The 21,833-nt window shown below is 38.9% G+C and overlaps 1 protein-coding gene across 2 annotated transcripts in view; it reads right to left on the bottom strand.

The window, feature by feature from the left end:
- The window catches only part of LOC126184918 (kinesin-like protein KIF3B), a 157,791-nt gene that overhangs the window by 58,951 nt on the left and 77,007 nt on the right, over positions 1 to 21,833 (bottom strand). For both annotated transcript variants that reach the window (XM_049927584.1, XM_049927585.1), the window contains 2 exons: positions 21,690 to 21,822; positions 10,028 to 10,218 (listed from right to left, as the gene is read on the bottom strand). In XM_049927584.1, the coding sequence (XP_049783541.1) occupies positions 10,028 to 10,218; positions 21,690 to 21,822 (324 nt within the window). The remainder of the gene's footprint in view (positions 1 to 10,027; positions 10,219 to 21,689; positions 21,823 to 21,833) is intronic.

Genomic DNA, 21,833 nt, shown 5'->3' with positions numbered 1-21,833 from the left:
CTATAGAGTTGGTCGACAGCAGTGCATGCATGAAACTTCATTCATGCCTACCATCAATTAAATATTGGCCAGCAGACATTACTTTTGGAATACAACATGTAACTAGGCCTGTCACAAAATTTTTCATCACCAAACCTGTCACTCATGATAAAATTAAGTCTCTTGCTTAACAGACTGGACTGGCCAATGTTATTGTCCCACTACACTTTAAGTAATGATTTCTCAGCAAAGATAACATTTGAAAGGTTTCTTAAAGCAGTTCTGATGCTATTTAATCACAACATTCCCATATAGAAATGCAAAGCAACTGACAAAGCCTTTAACAGACAAAATCGATAGCATAGTACACAATTAACAAGTTTCAAAAATTAAGTCATGTTGTGCAATATATTTAATTAGTCTGAATCGACTGTATTGTGTACCCATTAACATGTATAAATAAGTGTATGTCTGAGGAATATTTTCTTGATGAGCTTGAAGTTTCTAGGATAGTTTCAATATATAAAAAGAGAGATAAAGACTCACTGTAAAGTTCCAGGCCAATTTCCATAGTACTAGTTTTTTTAATATATATACACTGCATGTTAGTGTATTATTTACTAACAGTTACACATTTACTTTGAAAATATGGCTTTAGTAAAAATTTATCAACTGCTGAGGCATAGACTCTGTAGTCACAGATCTACTTTTGAGTGCTTGTGGACAAAGGTTTTGCTCAAGTGACTTTTTGTGATCTACGTAAAGCCTTTGACTGTGTAGGGTGTACAATATACACACTTTTAGAAAAAAAAAATGGACTTCTATGGTATTATAGATGGTAGCCTTAAACTATTAAAATCATATCTACAGAACTGTGAGTAGTTGACTGTGTTGGCAAAGAAATGTCCAATATATAACAAGTTAAGGTAGGTGTTCCACATAGAACTGTACTGGATCCTTTCTTGTTCCTAATAATAATTAATGACCTGGCATAATTTATGAAATCCAGTACAGAGCTATATGCAGATGATACACAACTTTTCTTTACAGTGTTAATGATTTTAACAGTCTTGAAAGTTGTGTTGCAAAAACAACTGCTCAAGCATCCTAATGCTTTGAAGCAAATTGATTCCTGGTGAATCAAAAAAGAATGCAGCAGATGGCTTTTAGTTGAAAAGACAAGCATACATCAGATGAGCCAAGTTATATAAGTTTTTGGGGGTATATTTAGATGATAAATTATCTTGGGGTCAACATGTGCAATATATTACTGGTAAGATGTCAAGAGCAATGTATTTGTTAAAATGACTTATAGACTGTGAAGTAAGTTAATACATCCTACTTTATATAGCATAATATCATAAAGTATTATTTTACGGGGAAATTCTAGTTGTCGGCATGACACCTTAATACTGCAGAAGAAAGCTATTAGGGTAATTACTGGCTCTTCATATAAGCAACATGGTAAACCTTTGTTATGTGAACTAATAATATATACACATGTATTTTCATTTATGCAAAGAAGAAGTTACTGGAAGCAAAACACAGAAAAAAATGTACAATGTTACAACACAAGAAGCAATAGATGTGTTTATACTCCATTCACTGACTATCAAAATCATTTAACAGCTATGAACTCACTGGGCACAAATAATTCAACAAGCTTTCACAAACTGAATAAGGTTTAAAAGAAAAGTGTTCAAACACACACTGCATGACAAGTTAGTTGCCCACCCATTTTATGATACAAAGGAATTTATCAATTGTAGTATAAAACTGTAATGTTAATAACTAGCCTGTTGTTTCTTGTAAGTTATCAGCTTTAGTATGTGTGTGACACTATCTATTGCCTTAATGGCCTCATGACAATAAAATAATATCATCATCATCATCATCATCATCATCATCATCAAATTCCTTGAGACCACAAAGCTTATGTCTACAAACCAGCATGGTTTTAGGAAGCATCACTCATGCGAAACTCAGCTTGCCCTTTCCTCACACGGTACATAGTGAACTATGGCTGAAGGGCAGCATGCAGATTCCATATTTGTACATTTCCAAAACACATTTGACACAGTGCCCCACTGCAGGCTGTTAATGAAGGTGTGAGCATATGGAATAGGTTCCCAGATGTGTCAGTGGCCCGAAAACCATTAAGTAATAGAACCCAGAATGTTGTCCTGGACAACAAGTGTTCATCAGAGAGAAGGATATAATCATCAGGAGTGCCCCACAGAAGTGACTGAAGCACTATTATTTTGTATATACATGAATGATCCAGCAGACAAGGACGACAGCGATCTGCCGTTGTTTGCTGATGCTGTGGTGTACATTAAAGTGTTGAAGTTGAATTACTACAGGAGCGTACAAGACGACCTGGACAAAATTTCTAGTTTGTGTGACACATAGCACCTAGCTCTAAATGTAGAAAAATGTAAGTTAGTGTGGATGAGTAGGAAAAAGAAACCCCTAGTGTTTGGATACAGTACGAGTAGTGTCCTGCCTGACACATTCACATCATTTGAATATATGGGCATAACACTGAGAAGCGATATGAAATGGAAGGAGCATGTGATGATTGTCAAAAAGGAAGATGAATGGTTGCAAGTGTTACGGAGGTGCTTTGGGAACCCTAATGGGGAATCCTGCTGGGATGGCAATGTCCTTTTCAAGGAACGCTACTGAAAAAATTTAGAGAACTTGCATTTAAAGGTGACTGCAGAATGATTCTACTGCTGCCAACATACATTTCACGTAAGGACCACAATGATAAGATGTGAAAAATTAGGGCTCACACGGGGACATATAGACAGTTGTCTTTCCCTCCTTGTATTTGAGGGTGGAACAGGAAAGGAGATGACTAGTAGTGGGGCAGGGTACACTCCACCATGCACTGCATGGTGGCTTGTGTAATGTGTGTGTAGGTGCAGACGAGTTTCATCATCATCATCATCATCATCATCATCATCAATATCACCATCATTGACCTCCAATGTCTCTGAATTCCCACTATAATGGGACTGTGCCTATTCAATTCTGGAGTATTGTAGTCACAAAATTATTGTATGTTACATCTTGTATCCCAATTATATTTCATAGCTTTGGCAATGCACATTTTTTCAATGTGTGATTATTGGTTAATATCCAGGTCTATCTGGGAATCTATATTTTTTGTCATGTTATTTAATATCTTTTGTTTCAAAAATCTTTCAAAAACTATCTGATTATTCAGACTTAAGAAAATGTAATTATATCTCAATGTACAAAGTGTCTCACGATAGATGGCTGGGAGGGGTCCGCGGGCACAGGGCACAGCCATCAGCCACCGGTGCCGCGCCCGACACACTGACTCTAATCTGCAGGTAGTTGGCTGTGCATGTGTTTCCCCGAAGTTAAACAACATTGGCATCTGAGTAACTTAAGCTTACCTCTGTTTACAGTAGGTGCTCAAAATGATGTCCCTCTGTGATAAGGGCAGCCTGACATCTCCTGAATGTATTATCAAACAATCAATGATTTTGGCTGCTGAAATTTGGGAAATGACTAACCAAACCCAGTATTCCAACTCTTGGAGTGTGTTGGGACTAGTTTCAGACATCTTGTCTTTTAACAAACCCCAAATATAAAAATTACACAGACTTAGATGTGGAGAACGAGAAGGCCAGTCAACTATGCTATCATCAAAAACACTTCATATTTCCATCGTAGAAGCTTTGGTAATATGTGGTCTTGCATTGTCTTGCACTAAGTAACCATACATCTATTCGTTAAGTGTTAGTTCTTGAAGAAGAAGAAGAAGAAGAAGAAGAAGAAGAAAAAAAAAGTGCCTACAATGACTGTTGTGAGAATTTATGTACCCTAACCAACCCAGCCATGCTTCGTCAGAAAGAAAGCACCTCAGGATCAACATCCCCATTGTGCACAGACTGCAACAGCCAGTTGCAACAACAAGCAACAGTATCCAAGTTCCTCAGTTGATGCATTACGGTTATTTTTTATGGTTTCAATTTCAGTTTGTGCACAGCTCTGTGAGCAGATGCTCTTGACACACCAATCTGAAGTGCCAAAAGGTGCACAGATTTTCGTGGACTTCTTTCCAAGGCATCCCGTCTTGTCTAATTTATTTTCGCTTAAAACACTAGGTTATCTAGGCCTTTGTCGGTGTAACGCAGATCCAGTCTCTTGACACCCTGTCACTGACTTTCCATTAATCTGTGTAGATAGATACTGAATTAGAGTAATCATGGAGGACTGAAAGAAACAGGTGTTGGAGAAGGGTAGGATCAGCATCCTTTGGCGAAAGAAAAGAGGTCTATTCGTATCACTGGACATGGTACAGCCCATGGGGGATGTCAAGAGGGGGCTCTAGAAACACAGACTAAGGGAGGCTGTTGGAGGTCCTTCAGTAGAATTTCGAGTTGGATCCCAGTTTGTCTTCCCAGTTTTGGGCGATGTGCAAACACTCTGAACTGCTGCTTGTGGAACAGAGTTGAGTGACATGGGTGGGTAGGCAGCTAACAGACTGTGACTGCATAACTTGCCAGAAGCTGCTGTCACCTGACCCGCAGCAATGGGACACTGGCTTCCGTTAGGAGGCAGTCAACAGGGCTCGTGTGGAAGACACCCACTGCCAACCGCATGCCGGTGTGGTGAACAGGGTCCAGCAGGTTCAGTACGGTTGATGCTGCTGACCTATAGGTAACACATCCATAGTCAGCGCTTCAAAAAATCACAGAACTATGTGATCCATGGCCCACAAGGAGTGATAAGAAAATGGAGAACATTCAGCTTCTTCATGTAGGCAGTCTTACGCTGACTGATATGCAGCAGCCAAGTTAGCCTGTGGTCAAGTAAAATACCTAAGAAGTGGAAATTGTCAATGACTTCAAGTCACTGGTCACCAAGATAAATTTCTGGGTGTGGGTGCACAGTCTGGAGTCGAGAAAAACGCATAACTTGTGATTTTGCAGGGGAAAACTGATAGCCTTGGTTCAGGGTTCAGTCATGGACTCACCAGACAGCCCCCTGAAGCTAGCACTCAGGGGTGCGCAGTGATGCAGAGGCATAGTACAGGCAAAAATCATCCATCTACAGTGACGGACACACTGTGGGAGCCACTGCATTTAAGATACCATTGACGGCGATAGTAAACAGCATTACACTAACAACCCATCACTGAGGAACTCCAGTTCCCTGTACATAGTGGTTGACAAGAGTCAAATCGATCCAGATATGAAAAAAAAAAAAAATAATAATAATAATAATAATAATATAGAGAGATAGGAAATTCTGTATAACAATGGGTAAACTGCACCGGAAGCCCCACTCATGCAGTGTAGAGAGGATGTGATGTCACAAGCTGGTATCGTACACCTTCTGTAGATCAAAGAACACAGCAATCAGATGTTGGCGATGTGCAAAAGCATTGTGCACTGTGAATTGCAAATGAACCAGGTGATGTGTGTTGGACCCGAAAGTAGCTTTGGAATATGCCCTCCATCTTCAAGGCACCAACAAAGATGGTGAGTGACTATTTGCTCAAATAGGTTACACAGCAAATTCATTAGAGATACTTGCCAATAGTTAAAATACATGGGTCCTTTCTTGGATTCAGGACAGGAATAATAATACCTTCCTGCCCTACTGCCAAATGCAATTAAAATGTGTGGATTTTGTCAAGTCCAGGGGCCATATCATGACACTCTGCCAAAGTGCTGTGAAGCTGCCACTCACCAAAAGTGATACTGTACGACAGGGAGCCATGTGCATTGAAAGATAGCGGGCAGTGCTCAATAAGGCATTTGTGGGCCAGGAAATGAGGATGGTAATTACAGCAAGTGAGCTGCAAAACATGACAAGGATGCCAGGAATTGCCATAGGTGGTGGATGACCATAAATGCAGCAGAGTTTATTCCATGCTTGGGACGATGGGGTGTGAGACTGAATTGCTCCCAAACCCTGCTTCCTTTTCTTTATTAAAAACCGCACTTTTGACTGGAGTATTTTGAATGTCATTAAATTATCCATAGAAGGAAGATGCTCATGCTGTTGGAGCACCCCGCAGAATTCCCCGATAGCTGTGGCTATATTTTCAGACCACCATGGCACTGGCGGTTGTCGAGATGAGCCGGAGGAGTAGGTTACTGTTGCTGCTGCAGCATGAGTAATAATATCAATAGAATCTTGTACCAATTTGTCAATATCCATCACACGACTAGCTGCAAAAGTGGCCACAGAGGAAAAAGCCTGCCAATCAGCTTTCCAAAGCGGCCATTGTGAAGCATGTTCTAGATGTCTGTGAAAGGACAGGAAGAGGGAGAGAACGATAGGAAAATGGTCGCTGTCACAAAGATTGCCATGGATGCGCCACTGAATCAGGTATAAGATACTCGGGCTGCAAACTGAGAGATCAATAGCTGAAAATGTTCCATAGGCATCACTGAAACGGGTTGCAGCTCCAATGTTCAGTAGGCAGATGTCCCAATTCTGAAAGGAGGTGCTTTAGTACTCAGACTATGTGAGGCATAGTGTCGCCGCCCCACAGAGGATTATGGGTACTGAAGTCCCCCAATTGGAGGAAGGGGTCAGGGAGATGTGCCACTAACTCTTACAGCTCGTGATAATGGAAAGGCCTGCCTGGGGGCAGATAGGGTAGATAAACATTACATACCGCCATCTGAACTGACAGGTAGACACTAATGGCCCCGGCTTCTCGTGCAGTGGTAAGGGGCATCTGCTCACTGAAAATTGAGGGCGTATGAAAGTGAAGCCCCACCAGATGCTCTCTCAACATTAACAGGACTGGTACAGTAGAGTGGTAGCTTTTCAGAGCAGGGAGGTGTGCTGTCTTAAACTGTGTTACCTGAAGTGCTATGTCAATTACAGAATAAGTAGCCATTAGATGACTGAGATCGGTCAAATGGCAATAGTAGCTGTTACAGTTCCATTGAAGGAGCATTGGTGTCAGGTCTGAGAATGTGGCAAATGGGTAATATGGGTGTGATTACTTTGCTACCAGATGGAGGTCCACCAGACTGAGCAATCCGTTGTCTGCGTGCTTAGGCTCGACTGCTGCCTGTGAGGTGTGGACTATGACATGGCAGTTGCGAAATTGGAGACCATGTCAGTCAGATGAAGTTTTTCAAGCTTTTTTCTTGCATCTTGATAAGACAGGTGTTCAATTTTCTTTTCTGTCTTTAACACTGAGAATTACGGTCGATGGGGAGGGAGCGGTTCTGGACAGTTCAAACACTGAGGGGGTTGGTCACAAGGGCTGCTCTCGTGGGACACCCGTCCACATGCCCTACAGATAGCCTCATCAGAACAGTGGGAGGAGATGTGTCCGAACCTTCGGCACCTAAAGCATCACATCTGAGGGGCAAAGTAAGGCCTGACATCACACCCATAAACCATACAATAGCCTTCTCAGACAAAATGTTGCCATAGAAGGCTAGGAGAAAAGCTCAAGTGTCCACTCTATTATTCTCGGGTCCCTTCTGGATGTGGCAAACAGAATGGAGTCCACACTACGCCAGATTAGTACGCAGCTCTTCATCAGTTTGTAAGTGTTAGGTCCTGATGGAAGATAACACTTTGAATTTTATTGCGCTTGTTGTGAGGAGAAATGGTGACTGGTGTCTCACCTAACTTGACACAGGCCTAAAGGGCCTGTGATTGGTTGGTGTGTGATGTTTCGATCAGCAAAGATCCATTTCTCATCTTCTCTAGTGCCACAAACTCCCCAAACCAATCTTCAGTATTTTCAATGAAAAACACTGGCTTCGCTGAAGTGAAACAGTCACCATCAGTGTCTGAACAAATCAAGAACTCGGCAAACTGTCCACTTCCATTTCTGCTTGCCTGGCTCTAATCTTGAGGCACAGTCAATGACGAAAATGCCGTAGGATTGTAAACTTCTGCATTAAAGTAACTGTTCCTGACTGATGAGACAGCTGTGTTGGTACGGCCACCATAAGTTTGTACTTTTCATTGTGGATCATTTGCCCCAATGACACTCACTCCAATTGGAGGCTCTTCTCATGGGTACCACCCCACCAAGGCCAAGGCCACCTGACACAGTAGCCATTGCGTGGAGTCCCAGTACCCTGAAGTGGACAGGCACCTACTCCTTGGCTGACATGGGGAGGTCATAGCTCAGGCATCGGCAGTTCAATCCCTGCGTTGTCAGGGGGCTACCACCAAGAGGGTACATGACAACCCCACCACGACAGACAGTCTGCCACGATGGATTTCGGGTGCAGATGTAGATCCACTTGATTGGTAGGTGCAAAAGATAACAGCACACAGTGGGGAGTTAGTGCACCACAGTAAGGCGTCCTTGCCCAAATGGCTCACACTTCGGTAAAATTTGGAAAGTGGAGGTCAAACTCAAAAAGGGGACCAGAATTTAAAAAGAAAAAAAAATGGGGAGGGGGGGAAGAGTTAAAAATAAAAACGAGAAAAGTGCAAAAACCTTCAAAAGTCCGAAAACAGTCACAAGACGGGGGAGGGCGGGACCTTGATTAGTTGCCTCTTATGACAGGCAAGGAAGGGCTGTGAATCTGTTCTAGCCCCTGACACTGCAGGGGTTATTTCCTGAGACACCCTGTATATATCAATGTGAATCATACTCCATGAACTGTCAATATAACTGTATCTTTGGTTTATGTCTACACTACTGTGAGCTGTAGTAGTGGGGATCCAGTGTTCTGCCATGGAAGAGAGTAGTCAAAATGTAACCTGTCTCTGAAGTGTCCAAGTGATATATTGTTAATGTATCAAGAAATGTGGACATTGTTTTTTATGATTACTTAAAAGTGAAGAAAGCATGATAATGTTATCTTAATCTGATGCCTCATTTTGAGAAAGTTACATTTAATATCAGTTTATGTTATTTTGAGAGCACAGCTAATGGGCATTATTGATGATTTTGCTAAATGAAGACGATTAACATATTGCCATTACACACTTTCTGAACCCAGGGAATATCTTGGAGATGCCATGTGCCAATTTATATACAGAACAACAAGTTACAACAAAGACGACAACGATGACAATGACGATGACAACAGTGACTTCAGCATCAAACAAGAAGATGAGTAATCTTATAATTATGAACATTCCATAACAAACAGTGTTAACAAAAGTTTCTTCTAGGTTCCTTGTCCTGCAACTAACTGAAACAATTCTATGGCAGGTAAACTTTCTGCAGCAGAACTATATTTGAATTTTATTTTGTGAGACATATAACAATATTTGGATTATATGCAGGACAGAGTGCCATGAGACCGCCCTCACCACTTTTTTATGTTTTAGATGGTAATAGGTGATAACTGAATTTACTGTCTAGAAATGAAGGAAGTTCAACAAAAGTGTTGAAATAAACTAAATATGCTTTCCTCTGAGAAAACTAGGGTAAAAACAGAGTGTAGTGTGGCAGAATTCGCACACATACCTTTATTCTCTGCACTTCTGATAACACATTATGAAGATGAAACATTTGTTGTTATGTAGAATACACTTAATCACATCCATCTGGATGCTTGAATCTGGTAGTGATATTTTTAGACAACTCTTGAAGTTGACAAAATTCAAGATGTACATTTCCAGTGTATGAGAAAAGCCTCTCGTGACACTTCTCAATAATCACCATGGGATTTAAGTTTTAGATTAGTCTACTACTGCAAGGTACCTACACAGATAAAGTATTTTTCCCAACCACCACTGTAAGAGTGTGTGGAGGGTATGATATTGCACAAATGTGGCAATGAACTGTAAATGAGAGTCCATCCTCCATCTTCAACTATCATGTTAACATGCCAAGGGCCTACAAAAGAGGTGTTCAGTGGTGCAATGCATTTACATGTCACAAGCATGAGTAAGGCAAAAAATGAGTAAACATGTTGAGGCAGATGAACGATTATGGAGAAAATGTAAAACAGTTACAGATGGTAATAATTATTACTGATCAGTCTTTATGCTACATTATCAAGAAGGTGCCACTGTGTAATAGAACAATATATAAATAAAACTCATCCCAACATACCTTGAGTCGAGCTATTTCCATTTGATATTCACGCAGCAGGGCATCCTTAGGATCTTCATTAATTCTGGGCTGATTCTTAATGTTTTTGGCACGATTGGCATATCTCAGTGTTGTAAGTGTTTCATCATAATTGTAACTAGCTGGGCCTATATTTGCCACCATCAAGGTTTTAGAATTTCCACCAAGAGAATCTGAAACATATTCACATAAACATAAAATTTAGAGCAGAAAAAAACTAATTATCATGCACAAAAAGCATTTTCATACAGACCTACAACAATATTGGCTATGATGCTGCACTGACCGTGATCAACTAATGCCTGCCAACCCACTGTCACTCACTCACTCACTCCCTAACAAACAAACAAACATGCACACACGTGGTCAGTCTGTGAATAACAATGTACATATGACTCTGGAGAAGTGTAAAAGCAGAAAAATCTTCCTAATGTGATTATGAAGTTCTATAGCATGAAACCAAAATAAATACAAACTGTTTCTCACAATCTTTCATCCTTTGAGAAGAGAAGGAAACTTGTGCACTTTGAATCAATAAAATTGTGAAATGTATTTCCACCAGCACATTCATCTTTGTAACTTAACTGAGATGAAATACTGATGATTTAATTAATGCATTGGCAACACCACTGACCTAACCACTGAATTTATCACTATTCTTTATTGCTTTACATGTTATTGAAATCACTGCAATATCTGTTATGCAAAGAATCTTATGAATGGAGGAATCAGTCTCACCTCTCTAATACCTTAAACTTCATTAACTTAAATGATGATGATGATGATGATGATGATGGTTTTGAGGCACATGGTTACCAAGTGTCTTAACAGAATATTATCTAAAGGCTTAGTGAGAATAAAGTATTTCCTCAGAAGCAATTTCCTTGAAACAATGACCCATGACCCATGGATACACATGAGAGACTTTAAAGGCAGTCTTGCAATGACAACCCGGAGCATGGTTACTTAATATATTAAAATAGACAGTAACATTGCACACAGGGGTGCGCATTTCTACATGCATATTTTATTCCCTTACCTCACGCTTTTACAAAACTGTAAATAATGGCCTCATTCTGACAACACACTAAATCATGTACCGCAGTACCGAAGTTAAACAAATTTGAGAAATATTGGGCAGTACTGGGAAATCATTCGGACAGGGGTGTAAAAAGTTTTTTTTAAATGGAGATGTTTTCTTAGTGGATCCATTAACAAGAAACAGAATGTTAGATGGTAAACAGACACCTATGAAGCCCAGTTTATCTTGAATGAGTGTTTGCCAGTGAGCACAGATAATTTTGGAAGCAGAGATGTTACAATTCCCCAGGGTACCACACCTGCCAAAGTGCACAAAGCAAACAGAGATGAGATAATAGCATTATAAGAAAATGAACAGCCTGAAAGGACAGTTTCCATAAATTCTGCCTCAGTTGTGTCCCTTATAAAAGTGGAAACTGGAAAGAAACTTCAGCATCTGTGTAAGGCAGATCAGGAAGTATCTTTCCCTATTCTAGCTGAATTCGCAACTTTGTTTGAAGAAAATAAACAATTTCTGGCAGAACTAAGAAAGAACCATTCAGATATAAAAAGCCCATGTGCACCGGAACTGTTACACAGCAACCGATGTATAATTTACATTCTACCCCCCCCCCCCCCCCAAACAATTAACGGTCTAGACTGAGATCAAATTTTATCATGAGCCTTAGGTGGCAAATAGCATTAGTATTTTCTATGTCACTATTTTTTAGCTATATTGATAAGTCTGTTGCGCCTTTGCTTCAATCAGGCCCTGACTAGTTAAGATATAGGCATGTTAGTTTGATATAACCACTGCCTGGACAGAACTTCTCCCCAATGCATTGCTGCTATTGGCAACAGCCTACTCGGTGCAGACATCTGGCCTTCATCAAACAATGCCAGCCACACAGCTGATGCTGCTTCTCCACTGTGCACCACTCCATTTTATTGGGGTTTACCTCAATTCCCCACAACAAGCATGCATGTCCCTGTGCTACTAATGGGTCATTACTTTTACATTTGCATGATAAATGCTCCCCATTATCCCACATCTACTTATTTCTTTACATTTTATCATCTGCCTCTACTAGTGAATGGCTTTTTCATATGTTGGCATTATTTTGCTATGTTGAGACACTGTTGTTACATAATTTTCACCACTGTCTGGTATGGTGAAGTTATGTTCCACATTTATGAATTTGAAAGCTTGCTTTACAGAAAGTGCAGATCACACGCCAGTTTTGTAGAGTAGGCTGCTTTGTTGTTTTGAAGCACTCTGCAGAGATATCATCCCACACACTGCCAAACTGAACCACCTATTGTTCAAATGCCACTAAATAAGCACAACACAGCACTGTTCCATGTGCCCATTCACTAAATAGACATTGGTGACATTTCAGAATCTTTTTATAGGTTCTGTTACTTCTTGGAATATACTGAAGACAGTTTGTCTCAGACACTACAAATTCAATTGGTCCCTGACTGATAATCGAATTAATAACAACTTTTGTTCTACTACATAAGAATTAGCTAGTTGTATGCCATTCCATACCCCATTCTGTTTACACTCTTGTGTTCCAATCGTAATTTCACCCCACACACATACCAGGTAATGCTAGCTAACAGTGGTCTTCCATTCAAAGCATTCCATTGCTATATCCTGGGAGATGAATTCCCCTTCTCCACACAGTTGAAAGAAACTTTGGATACTACTATCAATCCATTGATGTTATTCATTCTGGGATTTAACTTCTCTCTCAGTACACAATCTGCTTTATCATTTTTTCTGGATATTAACAACACTGAATTGTTTAAGTCCTTGGACTAGTTGATGACACAGGCACACCAACAAATCTCAGTATATCAAGATACGACCCACATTACAGTATTCCAGCATATTCTACTTAACATAACTGTTCCAACAGTAACTTCTGTCCTGCTTGCTATTCTAACTCTGAGCACAAAAGTATATTGCTGTCTCACACAGTAGTAGAATGTGTACAGCCACTCCAGCTGATCGTGTGCCTTGGCCAAATTCTTGTCGACTGTAATGACGTGAAATGTAAAAGTTAAAGATAACTTATTTTTGCACTGTCATGAACTCTAATTTTGTAATCTCAAATGGTTCAAATGGCTCTAAGCACTATGGGACTTAACATCTGAGGTCATCAGTCCCCTGGACTTAGAACTACTTAAACCTAACTAACCTAAGGACATCACACACATCCATGCCCGAGGCAGGATTCAAACCTGCGACCATAGCAGTCACGTGGTTCTGGACTAAAGCGCCTAGAACTGCTCGACCACAGCAGCCGGCTTTGTAATATCACCTAGGATTTTTTTCCTTCAGTTAAAACTATTACTATTCTGTATTTGTCATATGAATTGCTTGCTTTTGCCACTGTTTCAATTAATAGTAATTTATGATTGGCCTCATTTGTTCATTTGATGTTTTGCCATGAGCTATTTTTACAGTCTTTCTATTCAGTTTAACTGAAATTAATTAAATTATTGTTGTGATCGTCGAACTGAGTCAATGAAATCACCCTTCAGGTGTTTATTGTAAATGATTTATTATTTTTTTATAAGATGCATTAAATCAATGAGAAGTGTCACATTTTGCAATTGTCATTTTAGACTTTTGTTACTTAAATCTAATTTCATACATCATTCTGGTCAATGCTCAAAAAGATTTAATCAATTAACAGACTTTGTACCTTCTGCACACTGCTATATTTTCAGTTTTGCAACTTCTCTTTCATCAATTAAATAGTTAAAACATCACTTAAGAGGATGTAATCAATGGTGCTACCAAACTCTAAATACAGTTTACTTGTAATGCTTCCTGATTACATTTAAAACAAACTATTGTGTTCCAAAATTCTGTTCCATGACTTCAAACTGCCTTACCGTCATGTAAACCAATTGGTGTCACCGAGGTGGTTACCAGGTCACTGTTAAGGACATTGGATACTGCGTGCCGATGCTGTCTTAAAAAACTGCCTGCAGTCTGATGAGAAGGCCTTCCAATGTCACAAAACCCCTATTGTCTTACAAATTGCACTTGGTCTGTAACATCCTTTAATAATGCTGGAAGTCAATCATTCAGTTCCTTTAGCCATCTTAAGAACCAACCTGTAAACATGTAGCAATAAATTTTACATTATGACCTAATCCTTGTATGACTGTTTCAGATGCTTGTATTCCTTAAAGCTGTCTCTGAAACCAGGTTCGTCTAACTTTGTAATGCAACCACCATCTCAGTCCTGTGCTGAGAACTGTAGTCACCGCACAGTGATATAACAATTACACTCACATTCCAAGATTTGAATTGTTAAATGAAAATCATATATTGTCAATCCCACAGCTGACATCCATTGAGACTGTTTAATTCACCTCTGTTGCAGTCTTTCAGAGAGTGGGGAGGAGGCGTATGAGATGCTCCCAGCTCCTGAACGCAAGTAATTTTTATAACTTAAATTTTACAAAGATGCCGCCTTTTCATATGTTGCCCTTCAGCAGATTCAACAAAAATTGGTTCATGCTGGACTAAATCATCACCAAAACCACCTTGCCAATCAAATCACATTGCAGGGTCACCAGACTTTTGAGACTGAGGGCTCTTGGAGCCACGATCGAGAAAAATCTGTTTTGTTCTGAGATGCCACCTAGAGCAGATGATAAACGGCTTAGTTTCTTTAGCCTGGCATTTTCCCTTCTCCTCTAAGAGGTTACGGGAGTGAAAGATGTGCTGTAGGTGGTGGTGGTGGTGGTGGTGGTGGCAGCGGCAGCGGCGGTGGTGATCCAGATGGCACTAGTTGTGAAGTAGTCATTGGAATCTTGCATGTTGTGCTCTGTTGCATGTCATGCCACTGGGTGGTCCACCTCATTTTTTGCAACAGTTTGGCAGTGGCTATTCATTCAAGTTGACATCTAAGGTAACTGTACCTCTTGTTTGTGTACCTATCAACAACACAGTGCTTCTGCCTTTCGGTGAGTCGTCTCCTTTATTCCAATATAATTCACAATTCTCAACAGAACTTTTCACACGTTATTATTATATTCCATTGCAGTATAGGAGCCATTAATCACGAGTGGTTTTCTTCTACCATGTCTTGTTCAAATGTGTTGTACAGTGGATGGAGAAGTACAATTACCTCCCACTTTGGCAGCATATATATCTAGTTTCATTTCAGAGTAATCTTCATTGGTTACCACTAACCTCCGCCTATCTGATGGTTTCATGCTGTGTTTCTTTGAATTACAACAGTTTTTGGGCATAGATTTCATCTTGTGTCATCATGATGCTTTGTGCATCTGTCTTTGTAGCTGAGTGTTGTTACCGCAGTTTGGCAGGGGTCTCTGTTGGAACTGATTTAGAAGTAGCTGCATGCTTAGTAGCATGGATATTATTGGATGTACGTTTAATGTATAGGAGTTTGTGCCAAAATCTGTTGGCTGTGTTTTCATGACAGCATTAACTTTTACTACAGCTTTTCTGAGTGGCAGCAAAGACAGTTGAGAAAACATGAAGTTGCCGGGCCTTACATTCTTCTTTTGCTTCTGTATAGAAAATTCTCTTTGTCACTTTCCTTTCCTGAATTTTATTTTCATCTAAAAACACCAGGAAATTCCTGGTTGATTACCCGAGATGTTTACACAGAAGTCTAGCACCGAATACCATGACTGCTTCATAGGCATCTTTCTTATATTTGCCACACACATAGCCTTTCCATTGTAACTTACTGTGGTGTGAACAATCTTTGATATTTAGAGCACCAGATTGGATTGGGTACATAAGGTCTTACTGCCAGTCAAATAAATGCAGCCTTGATGTGTTCTGAAAGTAAAGGCGAGTTGAAAATTAGAAAGAACGTGGCACTCTTCAGCAGCTCACCATTCACTCTCCTCATTATGTTTCGAACTTCTGTTATGCCTTCCATTTTCCACTCTAGGGCGATTTATAATTTCAAATCATACAGGTCAAGAGTGAATGTGTCATCACTATTTCAAAGTTTGCTGAAACAAACATATGTTGACGTTCCACATGATACCTCTCCAAAACTACAATATTTTTCATTTTCTGATAATTTGTTAAAACACTACAGACCTCTCCAACTGAGAGTATTTGTGAAAATGTCATAACAAAAGCGAAAATGGAAAAATTATAATAAGGAAACCAAAAGTGACTGAGATCTGTTTGCTAACTGTCAGCTATGACATCCATACATGAAATTCGTAAACTGTCAAAATATTCGTACATAAAGATGAGAGAATCTGAAATCTTTTGGTTATTTAGAAAGTATTTTCTATAAAACCCTCATTCTAAATCTTCTAAAATTTTCATGGGATGTTAGTTGGTGTTTGTACTTAGGGAATGTAAAATCAGAGTGGGCAATACTTGTTTGTACAAAAGGTGAGATTTTTTTTTTTTTTACGTAGATGTAGCTCTACTCTCTAGGTGAAAAAAGCATGGACACTTGAATATTTAAATTAAGCATTGATTTTAAGTAAATGTTGTGCAAAACTGGTATCTCTCAATCAAACTAATTACTTCACAACATTATGAGTGAGGGGTAAACAAGTCAATTTTGTTCGAAAGCATTTTGTAACAAAAATGATATATATAGAATGTTTGTACCCATTTTTCTTTTTATGATATTATTCACAAAATTATCATCATCTTCTGTCATGATTTTACTTCGTCATGACTTTCCATGAATTAAAATTGGCTACAATGTAACAATCAACACTGCACTGTTGAAAATATTTCATTGGTTTTTTCATCTGCTCTCATTGAACTTGAGTAACTGAGCTGAATTTGCACACGGACAAGGATGGTCCAACAAGAGCAGTACTTGGGACTGCACATTGATCTTTGGATGATGGCCATTTGATATCATTAGCAAGACCATGATGTGTCATAATAAAGGAGACTGTTATATCTGCAGCTCATGAGAAGACCTATTATCTGCTCCACCCACCACTGATTGCCATACACACAAGAAATGAAGTAGCTCACTACAAAGTCTCCTAATATATACAGTGGTCTCTGCATTTCACATACAGTAACAGGCTGCATTTCATGGAGAACTGTTCTTGCAATGTATGTGCCACTCTAGGATGCAACCTATTAGTGACTTGATTGAATTTATACCACAGGTTTTGTAGCAGAACACTCTTCTCTCTGTTTTAAACTTGATTCCCTTAACGTACTTTCATTTAAAATTAAAAGTTTCATGTTTGTTACTAATGTTGATATGATGTGTACAAATCCAGTAGCATCTCTTATGGCATCAACAGCGTGACATGCATGTGCACTGTTATGAACGAGATCACTGAAAATAGCAAAACACTGTGATGTTCTTAGGAAGTAAACAACACATGTGAATATTGATGCCTGTGATGTATGCCAATGGTAACTTTGAATTTCATTCTGCAAAGTAACAGACCAGTTCTCAGCAAAGTCGAAATGAAGAACTAATGAGATTTGTTCTGGAAGGTTTGATCATCACGCGAGTGTTACGAAAATGCTTCAGGAACTCGGGTGGGAGTCTCTAGAGGAAAGGAGGCAGTCAGTCAAATGGAACCACTGATCAAACAATTTGGATTTTGTAAACTACCGTTAATGGTGCACACTTCAGGTTCGCTGATCACATTATTTAATCAAAAGAAATTTTCATTTGGACTTTTCTTGAGCTTAGTAAGGCCGCTACGTACATAATATTCAACTATGAGTATAATTTATTTATAAATTTTGTCTCATTCTGACTATAGATATACTAATTGTCCTTTATCTTTTACATCTCTACACTATTACATGCATGGACCTGATAAACAAACTAATACTAGAAAAATAGGCAGTACTGGTAGCTCACATAAATAAAAAATTCTCATGAAATGCAGAAAGATCTGCATAAGATTAATACTTAGCATGAAAACTAGCAATTGACTCTTAACATTACCAAATGTTATGTACTTCACATGAATATATGGAAAAATATGTTGTTATTTGATTATAACATCACTGCGTGACCAATGGAATTACTTCCAAGCTGCAAACACTTAGGATGCCTATTTGGAGGTATCTGAAGTGGAACAACCAGATCTATCTATATCATGGAGGAAGAAGATGCCAGACAAGATTCATTGGACCAATCAAAAGGAAAGTTAATTTATTCACAAAGGATGTTAGTTACAAGTCTCATGTGCCTAAATATTTTCCATCACCTGGTACCCTTACCAAACAGATTAATGGATGACAGGGAGGATGGTTAACACTTTGGAGATTGGCCACTTAGACAAATACTGGGCCCAGGAAACTGGCCATTTATGCTGTTATTTAAAGTTTTATGGGCACATATGTAATTGACGTGTCTTCAAGAGTAACACATACTAAAAAGGGCCAAGCTTCAACATTTATTTTTCATATTTAGTTTGGTTCTTTGACAGATTATAAATTTTAAATTAATGATGACAGAAAGTATAATCATCCTCCTAAGAAAAACGTGCGAGGTGAGTTACCGAGAAATTTCTTCATCTTGAGCTTCCAGAATTTCTTGCTCACACAACAAACATGACTTATTTGTAACAGAATTCCAGCAAACTGAGAAACTGAACAAGTACACACATGAAATTATGTCAACGCAATCATATAGACTCGGCCATTCCTGAAAGCAGTTGTTGTGTTTGCTAATGTTTGTTTCAAAATAATTCTAGAAATAGACAACAGAAGGCAGCACAATTCATGGGGCAGGGCAAGAGACATCTGCACATTGTGTTCACATGAAATGAGCCAAGTTTCCAAAGGATAGGTGGCTCGCAAGTCAAGAAAATCACAGTCAGACCTATACTTGAGCATGGTCTTTTTTAACACAAAGTTGTGGCTCAAGCTATGCTCAGGCATTCCAAACTTTAAGCCAAGATATTTGCTCACTAATATCCATAACATTGCCTATGGTAATCACTGAAGCAAATATGGAGGCCAAAGAAGTTGAGAACTTCCAGAGGGGCTCAAAACTTACTGTCACTCCAGGATACATATAACTTATGGGAAGCTATAAATGAACCCGCCCCCCCCCCCCCCCCCCCCCTCCTTCAATCAACCCTTCTCCTGAGACAAGATGTGGCCATCCTGCAAATGCAAATGGTTTAAGTTTGCAACAGATCTATGCAGCATAAGGAGCTTGCTTGCTATGTCAAAGATATCAGTATTTCTATATTCACATGGGGCAGCAGTGCTATTGAAGAAAGAGCCTAATTACAGAACAGACAACTTAATCACAGTGTACTGATGCTCCACACATACTATCTCATGCAACGCACAATCTTTCACTTTATGGCTTGCCTTTAAAGTAGACTGTTCTTCCCACTGTTTGCATAGGTACTAATACAGATTATGCAATACTGTAGCTGCAAAAATTATAAGAATATCACATAATTTAATGTTGTTAGCTACTTCAGACAAGTTTTGTTTCGCACTAGGCGCTAAGAATTTTATATTTCATAAAATATCTTCCCTTCCATTAGGCCATCTGCTGCAGCAATCTTATGTAGAATGCTTGCAATAAAGAGTCTTGGTTGCAATTTATTCTTTTATTAACCAGGTGTTTCGCCTTCATGGGTTAGCTGAAGATTATCTAGAAGGATAACAAAATAAGAAAAAATTAGAATATGGTCCTAGCTTGCACGATTCTAAATGTGAATTTTCCTTTCACAGCATAAAAAATTATGTTAGACTGAAGCAAGTTTCAAGCCAGATAAACCGGCAGAGGCCTAGACAAAAACAACTAATGTGATTTTGTTTAACAGTGGGACAGAATGTTAAATAAATACTCAAACTGAACAAGACATATCTTAAAAAAGTGGTACTGGCAGGCCAGAATGGTGCAATGGTAGGATTGCACTCATGGAGGAGGACACACATTTAAACAGAATACACAGAGGTGCCATTGTGACTTCCTGACAGGAGTGTCAAGTGGGCACACAGGCAAGCAGTGGACCGAGGCTTGCATACCGTGACTGCAGTGTACACATACAGGTGGTGCTCAAAGCAGTTATATGATAGTCAGCATATTTAATGCTCACAAAAAACGTCTAAAAATGGTTGAATCACTGTAATGAAATTAAGAGGTTACAATTAATCAATTCTTAGATGGTATATTTTTCAAATTGAGTGGGGAGTTCTTGATTTAAGAATTTGTTTTATCCCCAGTTATTGGGAAGAAGCCCATCTTTGATGGTTATCTTATTACCATTTTATTTAGTTATGGCTGGTGTCACTATTTTATTTATTTGGAGTAATTTACAAGTTTCCTCTTATGTGCAATTTTGTTTTGATTAATTGTATCCTAAAAATTTCATTATAGTCATCAAACAACTTTTAGATTTTTTGTATGCATTAAATACACTGACTGTCATTAGCTGCTCTGAGTACACCTATGTTTGTTCTCTGCCGTCATTGTATGCAAGCCTCACCCCATTTCTCGTCTGTATGCCCACTTGACGCTATTGCCACTAAGTTGCAGTAGCGTTTCTGTGTATTCTATGTGTATACTTCCTTGTTAGTTTGGTCCTACCACTGCACCATTCTGACCTGCGGGTGTGACTTTATTAATGAATGTTTCATCCAATTTGATCATCATTACATTATATATTAGTTGTTTTTGACTAGGATTTCTTTGCGGGTTTATTTGGTTTGTCATGTGCTTCAATCTAGCACAGATCCATTTTATGGTTTTTAAAATGTTCTAAAAGGAAAATTTTAATGATGGTAACAATTTCTTATTCACGTTTAGAATCGTGCGTACTAAGACTGTACCCTAACTTTTGATTATTTTGTTAGCCCTAGAGATAATCTGAAGATGCCCCATGAAGGTAAACCACTTTTAATAAAAGAATAAATTGCAACCAAGACTTTTTTTAATTCAAAAATGTTATATTTCACTTTCTGAGAATCTTCAATCTCTCATCAAAACAGTGGTAACATAAATTGTTTTATTATATGAAGTACAGTCAAGGTTCTTTTCAATGTTATTTGATTGCAGTAACTCCTACACATCTCAAAAAAATTAACTATACTTTGACCAGAGCAACAAAGAGACTGAAAGCTGGGCATGGAAGTTGGTTGTGTCCTTGGTTCACTGTTTCCCACCTGCTTATTATCACTGCAGCAGTAATAGATGTGTGGGCTTATGTATAGTAGTGAGATTGCTTGACAGGATCTTATCACTTCTCTGCACACTTTGTTTGCTTCTGAGATTCTATTTCACAAAGTTAAAACGCCACACACATAAACAAAATTTCCCAGAACAGTTATGTTACCAACCACACCTGTCATCTCCAGCTAACTGTGGTAAACAACATATGACAATGGTGAACAGAGTAGAAGGCATGTACATGATCATTCTTGGATTTGTTTATGGTGTGGTAGCTGTTCTCCAAACTGCTAATGGTCAATCACTTTGTTACTCTGTCCCAAGTACATAAAAAATTCTATAAAATGGTTACAGACAAATTCCCAATAATTCAGGACGCAACATTGGTTTTCTTGCAGACTGCCACACTTAAGTATTATCAAAGTCATGGAGTTAAATGCTTGAATTGAAGAGAAATTTGACATTACCTTGTAACAACCTTGTAAGCTTAGAATCTCTGTATGGTATATGAGAATTCTTTCCATCCACTAAAGCAGAAATTACATTGCCCAGTGCAGACAATGACAAATTTATTTTTGTAGCCTCTTTCAATCTTTCACCCTGTCAAAAAG

Source organism: Schistocerca cancellata, chromosome 4 (genome assembly GCF_023864275.1).
Source record: "Schistocerca cancellata isolate TAMUIC-IGC-003103 chromosome 4, iqSchCanc2.1, whole genome shotgun sequence".
NCBI classification, from domain to species: Eukaryota; Metazoa; Arthropoda; class Insecta; order Orthoptera; family Acrididae; genus Schistocerca; species Schistocerca cancellata.
The sequence above is the reverse complement of the archived record's forward strand: the minus strand, read 5'-3'. Positions and strand labels throughout refer to the sequence as shown.